This window comes from Salvia splendens, chromosome 6, assembly GCF_004379255.2.
Source record: "Salvia splendens isolate huo1 chromosome 6, SspV2, whole genome shotgun sequence".
Lineage (NCBI taxonomy): Eukaryota > Viridiplantae > Streptophyta > Magnoliopsida > Lamiales > Lamiaceae > Salvia > Salvia splendens.
This window is the reverse complement of record NC_056037.1, coordinates 5451195-5459809: the sequence shown is the minus strand read 5'-3', so window position 1 is coordinate 5459809 and position 8615 is coordinate 5451195. Positions and strand designations below refer to the sequence as shown.

The following is an 8615-nucleotide window of genomic DNA, read 5'->3' as shown; positions in this document are numbered from 1 at the left end:
ACTTGAGGGAGATTTTCTACCCATTGTCCTTTGGCTTGTTCTAACCGAGCTTTTAACCCTTTCACCAGAATCCGGTTCGTTACTTCCGTTTGTCCGTTTGCTTGGGGATGGGAGACCGAAGTGAACCGCTGTTGAATGTTCAGCTCTTGGCACCAATTCTTGAACGTCTTGTCGGTGAACTAAGTCCCATTATCCGAGATGAGGATGTGGGGTATGCCAAATCGGCACACTATGTTCTTCCAGACGAAGTCCAATGCCTTTGAGCTCGTTATCGTAGCTAATGGTTCAGCCTCCACCCACTTCGTGAAGTAGTCCACGGCAACGATAAGGAATTTCATTTGCCGAGGAGCTTGAGGAAGTGGTCCCACTATGTCTATGCCCCATTGCATGAAAGGCCAAGGGCTTTGCATAGTGTATAGATCGGTCTGCGGCATCCTTGGGACATTTGCATGAATTTGGCACTTCGTACACTTCTTGACGAGCTGCACTGCCTCTTGTACCATGGTTGGCCAATAATATCCCCATCTCAGAACTTTTTTAGCTAAAGCTCTGGCTCCGATGTGGCTACCGCACGATCCTTCATGAACTTCTCTGAGGATGTAGTCCGTCTCTTCTGGCCCTACGCACCGCAATAACGGCTGGAGGTAAGACTTTCTAAAGAGGACTCCTTCATGAAGTTCGTACCGAAGTGCTCGGCACGTGATCTTCCGAGCTTCTCTCTTATCCTCGGGCAATTGTCCTTGATCCAGATACTGCAAGATCGGCGTCATCCAGTTCGGCGAGCTGGATACTGAATGTACCTCGGCTTCATCAATGCTTCGATGCATTAATTCTTCCGCCTTTGAGCTCGGATCTGAGGCCAACTTACTTAAGGCATCTGCTCGGCTATTTTCCGCTCTGGGAATGCGGATTATCCGAAAATAGGAGAAACTTCGGCTGATGCTTTGCGCTTTGTCCAAATACTTCTTCATTCTCTCGTCACGAGCTTCACTTGTACCCAACATGTGATTTACTATGACTTGTGAATCACAATGGACTTTGAGAGATTTGACGAGCAGACTTTGCGCTAACTGGAGTCCGGCCAGGAGGGCTTCGTACTCGGCTTCATTATTAGTAGTGGGGAATAGGAAACGAAGTGAGTAGGTTACCTCGTGTCCGTCGGGAGCGACAAGTAAAATACCAGCTCCACTTCCCATCTTGTTTGAAGCTCCATCTACGAATCCGCTCCAGCAGTCCGGCGGCTCTACTTCGGATTCCAAGGGCTGTGCTAGTTCGGCATTGGCAGAATTCTTCTGTTCGGCAATAACAGGAATTGCTTGATCGAACTTCGCTTCTGCAAGAAAATCCGCCAAGGCTTGTCCCTTGATGGCTTTCCGAGGTAGATATTCAATTGTGTGCTCTCCCAACTCTATAGCCCACTTGGCGATTCTGCCTGATGCTTCTGGTTTGGTCAACACTTGCCGAAGCGGCAGATCAGTTAAGACGCATACCTTGTGAGCATAGAAGTATGGCCGCAGTCTCCTTGCTGCATTTACTAACGCTAGAGCAATCTTTTCCAGAGGTTGATACCTGGTTTCTGGACCTCTTAATGCTCGGCTTGTAAAATAGATGGGAAGCTGCTTTAGGCCTTCTTCTCGTACAAGCACCGCGCTGATGGTTTGATCCGATGCCGCTAAGTATAAGAATATTACTTCGGCTTCGGTTGGAGCAGAGAGAATAGGAAGCTCGGCTAGATAACTTTTGAGCTCGTCAAAGGCCTTTTTCTGCTCGGCTCCCCACTCGAACTTTGGTGCCTTTTTCAACACCTTGAAGAACGGCAGTTGCTTTTCGGCTGTTTGGGAAAGGAATCGATTCAGTGCGGCTAGACATCCGGTTAGCCTTTGCACGTCATGTATGGACTTCGGCATTGCCATGTTCTGAACGACTTGAACTTTTGAGGGGTTTGCCTTGAGTCCGTCCTTTGAAACCAACAACCCAGAAACTTTCCCCGAATCTACCAAAAAGGTACACTTTTGGGGATTAAGTTTGAGGTTGGCTTTCTTGAGCACGTTGAGAGTGGACTTGAGGTTGTGCTCGTACTCCGAGGTGCTTTTGCTCTTGACGACTATATCGTCAACATACACTTCGACCTCCTTTCCAATCAGGTGCCGAAAAAGCTTGTCTACCATCCTTTGATAAGTGGCTCCGGCATTCTTTAAACCGAATGGCATCTTTTTATAAGCGAAAATGCCGAAATCAGTAATGAAGGCCGTTTTTGAAGCGTCAATCTCATCCATTAAAACCTGATGGTATCCTTTGTATAGATCAAGAAAACAAAAAATTTCAAAGCCTATCAGAGCTTCTACTTTTTTATCTATGTTCGGAAGGGGATAGCAATCTTTGGGACAGTGCTTATTTAGTGAAATCTATGCACATCCGCCATCCTCCTTCCTTTTTCTTGATCATGACAGGATTGGCCACCCACGAAGGATACTTCACTTCGAATAACACATCCGCCTTCAATAATTGACGGACTTCGTCATGGATGACTTGACTTCGTTCTGCCGCAAAGAGTCTTTGCTTCTGTTTTATCGGCCGGACCGAAGGATCAATATTTAAACGATGAGTGATTACCTCGGGGGGCACTCCGGTCATGTCCAACGGAGACCCTGCAAAGACGTCTTTGTACTCCTTGAGGAGCTGGATGGTTTTTTCCCGAAGTAGAGGCGTTCCCGCGAAGCCGATCTTAACCGTTCTGGATGGATCGTCTTCGTACAGCTGAACTGTCATCGAGTTCGGCTCCGGTATGACTTCGGTCATCGCCTCTGACTCCGGCTGCTGTGATTGCTATGCTTGGTGGTGCCGATCTGACTGCTCGGCACTTCTAAGCGCAATTTGCAGACATTCCTTTGCTCTCTTTTGGTCACCTCGGATGACCGCTATCCCTCCTTTAGTAGGGATCTTGATGGTGAGGTGATAGGTGGAGCAAACGGCCCGAACTGTGTTGAGCCAGTCTCTTCCCAGGATGACGTTGTACGGGGACCGAGCTTTCACCACGAAAAACTCAATCATCGTACTGGAGCTAGTAGGCGCTTTCCCCACCGTGATCGGAAGGCTGATAATACCTTCAGGGCGGGTGTCCTCCTGGGCGAAGCTCTTCAGGGGAAGCGGAGCCGGGCTGAGCCGAGCTGGGTCCACTTCTAGTTTGTCGAAGCACTCTTTAAAAAGAATGCTGACTGACGCTCCTGTATCCACAAACACCCTGTGGATCAGTTTGTTTGCCACTCCGGCTTGGATGACAATGGCGTCTTGGTGAGGAGAGATGGCCGGGACGGGATCAGCATCCGAGAACGTAATCACTTCGTCCTGCTTCAGCCTTTTATGCGTTGGCTCCTCTCGATTGGAGCCCCTGCGCTCTGACTTCAGGGACGACTTGGTCTTCCCGGCAGGGAGAGCGTCAATAGTCAGGATTACTCCATCATATTGCGGCTCGTCATCGTCTTCGGGATCCGGCTGCCTTTTCGGATCCTGAGGAGCGCAGTTCGCACCTCTCTGCTTCTTATTCTTCTTTGACTGCTTGCTTTGGTATTTTTTCAATGTCCCTGCCTTCACAAGAACATCGATACCTGCAGCCAAGTTTCTGCACTCCTCGGTATCGTGACCGTGGTCTTGATGGTAGGAGCAGTAGTTATCCTGGGGTCGGCGCGCGGCTGATTTCGTCATCCGCTTTGGCTTTTCGAACAGGTCAGAGTGCAGTTCGAAAATTTCCGCTCTCGGCTTGTTCAGCGGTACGAACTGAGCGGGCGGCTTCTCGGGATTGAGACGGGGTCCCAATCTGTCTTGCACCGGAGTCCTTTGAATCCTTTCAAAAGGAGTTCGGCGAGGATGTCCCTGATCGCCAAAAGGAGTTCGGCGAGGATGTCCCTGATCGCTATGATCGGGCTTCCTCCTGTCTCCTCGGGACGATGAGCTGTCTAACGACCGTTTGCGACGGTCTGCCTCATCGGCCCGGGAGTACTGGTCCGCAATGTCCCACATTTCCTGAGCTGTCTGCGGACCGCACTCAACGAGCTTCCTGTAGAGAGCTCCGGGCAAGATTCCATTTTGGAATGCCGAGATGACAAGCAGATCGTTGAGATCGTCTACTTGCAGGCATTCCTTGTGGAATCTTGTCATAAAGTCGCTGATTTTTTCGTCGCGACCTTGACGAATGGAAAGCAGCTGAGCCGAAGTGATTCGGGCTTCCGCTTTCTGAAAGAACCTCCTGTGGAAGGCATCCATTAGATCTCGGTAAGATCTGATGCTGCCCTGGGGGAGGCTATCGAACCACCTTCTCGCGTTCCCGATGAGCAGCTCGGGAAACAGCTTGCACATGTGGACCTCGTTGAGACCCTGGTTCGCCATGTTATACTGATAGCGCCCCAAGAAATCGTGAGGGTCCACGAGCCCGTCGTAAGTCATCGACGGAGTTCGGTAGTTCTGTGGTAGGGGAGTTCGGGTGATGTCGTCCGAGAACGGAGTCTTCAGTGCTCCGTACACGGCGAATCCGATATCTCGTCGGTATGGAGGAGATTGAGTTCTCCTGTGATTCCGGTACCGAGGAAGAACAGGAATATGTCGGGGTTGAGGATTCTTCTTCCTGGAAGACACGGCACTACTGCGGTAGTGACTTTCATGTCTGGATGAGGAAGGAGAATCCTCCGTTTTCGTCTTCGGCTCTTGGCTCTTTTGCAGGAAGGCTAAGAACTCATCCTGCTTCTCAGCCAAGAACAGCTTGACAGCCTCATTCAAATCAGGCTGCTGGGAAGACTCAGTGGGACGATTTTTGGAGCGGCCTGTTCCTTCGCCATGAGAACTGGTGGTGGATTTATCCCTAGGCTGTTTTCCAGACCTATGGGATGGATTGGCTTCCTCCTGGTTCTCACGGGCAGGAATACGGGTACTCTGCGATCTGGTATGCATTTTTTGGGTGGAAAAAAAATGGATCAAAAATTCGCTTTATCACAAATTTTGTTCTCTGCTTCCCACAGACGGCGCCAGTGATGGATCCGCGAATTTCTGATGTTAGTAAAAGCTGGTAGAGAATGAAAACTACAACACACAGAATTTACGTGGTTCGATTTACTGAAGTAAATCTACGTCCACGGGAAGAAGGGAGGGCAAGATTGTATTGCTTGATCTGGGATTACAGCTTACAACACAGACTTGCTATATGATTTTATCTCTAGAGAGCTTAACCCTCTTCTATCTGATCTAAGTTCTATTTATATCTTGAACTAAGATCGTGGCTTGCATCACCACCCTAAGTCGTGGATGTCGTGTAGGTCATGGCCTAAGATCGTGGATGTAGCGTAGGTCATGGCCTACGATCGTGGCCTGAGTTGACACCACGTGGTAGTGGGTGTGTTGGACATCCTGTATGGGTCCACTAACTCCTTGTTCGGTCGAATACTGAGACCGAACTGCTTTGGTTGCCGATCTGAGAGTAGAGCTTGATGCCGACCTGAGAGCAGAGCTTGATTGGATGGCTTTTACCGAGCTGTAGGCTGAGGCCGAACTCTTTGGTAATGCCGAACTCATACTCCTGCTTTGGTTGCCGATCTGAGAGTAGAGCTTGATGCCGACCTGAGAGCAGAGCTTGATAGGTTGGCTTTTACCGAGCTGTAGGCTGAGGCCGAACTCTTTGGTAATGCCGAACTCATACTCTTCCTTGGGCTTTGGGCTGATGGGCCGTCATTGCTGTTGGGCTTGTTTAGTACGCACCCCATCAACAAGTAAACTGATCTAATACTCTATTTTTAGACAAGGTTTTGCAAAAGCTCTTGCTCAAAACATTATGTTTTCCATTTTCTGCTATAACAATGTTCATGTTTTTCCCAAAATAACAAGAAGAAAGTGAGTGTTGTAGCTGCTTCCTCAAGAAGGTACACTGGGGAGGCATATTCTGTACACGTATCAGAAGTCAGAACCATTAGCACTATGAGATGCATGATATTGCTCTTCTACGAAAAAAAAAGTTGGATGTTATTAATTTGTTGCTAGATCTGTACCCTCTAAGTTTAATCTTAATTAGTGATAATTGACCACGACATAATACCAAATATTTACAACTAACCAATCACATGTAAGTGGTTTATTGATCATACCGTTGGATATCACACACAATACCAAACAATTTATAATGCAGTACTGATTATAATCACCACAAAACTACTCTGTTCAAAGTATTAATTACTTGGTAGTAGTAATAGTACTGTATTTACTAGTATTAGAAATGCGAATAAACCGAAAATAATTTACTCACCACAAAAGCGGGAGACAAAATAATGACAGACGATTGGAACAAAATTCCCTATTCACATCTTTTTATTAGAAATGGAAAAACACTTCTAATTTACTTCTACCACAAGTGATAAGCATAAGTAGCACTCCTCTGTGTGTGGAAGAGAGAATAAAATACTTTTTGTGTTTTTAATTCCAAAAAGATACATTTTGTTGTGTTGTAAATCCTATGCACATATAAACTAAAGGATCAAAAGCTCTAGTGATCGGTTAAAATAATGAGCAACATATAAAATAATTGTGCACGAAAATGTCACTACATGAGAGAATGACAGGCTGCATTGCATAACAATATAGATCCATGTTTGTAGGGTAATATTAAATATATTATGACAAGTTAGGGGTTGGACCACATTTTAGATGACCCTAATAAAACAAAACGAGGATTAATGTCACATGTAACTAGAAGATGGATAATGGAATGTTGAGCTTACAAAACTATTTGCGATAACAACAAATACCCTTCTTGTCCTTTTTTCTCCATTTACCAATGGAGAAGGTGTTTGTTTTTCCCCCCAAAACAACACTTCGCTTTTAGAGCATTTTATACTTTTTTGCCCTTTTTCATAAATATGAAAACCAAACTATTCCAGTCTTCCACTTGTTAATTAACAAGATACGCTACTTCCCAACTAAAATTAATATTTGATGTAGTTTAAATTAGGAATTAATCAAAGTCTCAAAGAAGAGTTTCACTTAAATTCTCATTTAATCCAACGTTCACAGATTCACAATTAAGACTTGCGTTAGGAATTTATATTCGAAGACGAAATATTCGAATATATATATATACGAAAAAAAGAATTACTGGATCCTCCTGTTTTTTCCCAAAAACCACATAATCATTTACTGATCTAGAGCGTGGCTAGTTATGTAACTAGAATTACGAAATTACCCCTAATGATCGGAAGTATTTACATTTCATATCCCGGAAAGCCACCGAAACAGCTCACTGATCTCCTCTCCGACGCGGTTCGCCTCCAGATCTTCGACGGCGGCGGCGGCAACAGGATCGCTCCGCCTGCTGCTGCCGGAGAAGAATCTCCCCGAGCTTCTAAACGAAACTGACGCCAATCTGTCGACATAATCCCTCAGCCAATTTCTACCGCTGGATACGTCCGCCGCGAGCGCTTCCCCCGGCGGATCCGGTATCGGAATTCCGACGGACGATTCCTTGTCCGCCGATGTGCAATCGGAAGCTCCTCTGCGATGAGTGACGGATCCTGCTGAGACCTCGTAGCCGGTATCATCCACAATGTAATCGAATGATCCGATTGAATACGAGCGCCGATCTCCTTCCACCGCCTCGGGAGCGCCTCCGCCGCGGCGCCGGCTGATGCTTCCGATCTCAATCCGGAAACTGCCGCTGTTGCCGTTTCCGTTGCGAAAACTGCCGCGGTTCGGATTGGGGAGGATTTTGTCGAGCAATTCGGAGTCGGAAGCAGTTACTGGCGAGCGGCAGAGCGGGCACGTCTGATTGGAGACGATCCAGGCGTCGATGCAGTCGGCGTGGAACGCGTGGCAGCAGATAGGCAGCAGGCGGAGCTGATCGTGCGGCTCGAACTTGGAGAGGCACACGGCGCAGTCGCCGCCGGTGAGGTTTCCGGTGACCGAGCGGAAAGTGAAGAGCGGGAGGGAGTCGAGCAAGGTGTGGTGCGGCGCGGTGTGGAATTGCGGCTGGCTAGGGTTTCGGTTGGAGGAGTCGCGGCGCAGGACGACGTCGTCCGCGGCGGAGAAGGTGCGATGGATGCGCTTCGAAAGTAGCCGGAGGAGGAGGTAAATTGAGGCGGAGATGATGACGGCGGAGGCGATGATAATTATCACTATCACTATGGAAGACGACGAGACGGCGTCGGACGAGGTGGATGCCGACGACGACGGAGATGACGTGTCGGTGTATGGCGGTGGGAGTTGTGGCATTTGCGAGATGAGGGAGATGGATGTGGGCGGCGGCGGGGCGGACATTTGGGAGAAGAATCAGAATGGGGATTTTAGAGAGAGAAAAGAGGGTTTGTTTGTTGTTTTTAGAGCATTGTAGAGAGAGAAAGGAAGATTGGGTATTTATTAGATGGGGGTGGTGTCAACTGTCACCGGTGGAGTTGAGGAATGCGAAACTCGGTGTTTTGTTGAGGGAGACTCGTACGTGTGCCAATTCATATTTTGATTTGTTGAAATACAACATGAATATCCACTATTACTAACTCTACTACAACTAAATAGGCTTGTAAATTGTAATGGTTGTGTGTAAAGTAGCAAGTACAGAATTAAAGAGGGAGTAGATGAAATGAAATGAA

At 47.5% G+C, this 8615-nt stretch overlaps 1 protein-coding gene across 1 annotated transcript; it reads right to left on the bottom strand.

The window, feature by feature from the left end:
• Positions 1-7000: 7000 nt before the first annotated feature.
• On the bottom strand, positions 7001-8615 carry LOC121806896 (E3 ubiquitin-protein ligase ATL4-like). The gene has a single exon (XM_042207067.1). The coding sequence runs from the start codon at positions 8284-8286 to the stop codon at positions 7243-7245; it is 1044 nt and encodes a 347-aa protein (XP_042063001.1). The 5' UTR covers positions 8287-8615; the 3' UTR covers positions 7001-7242.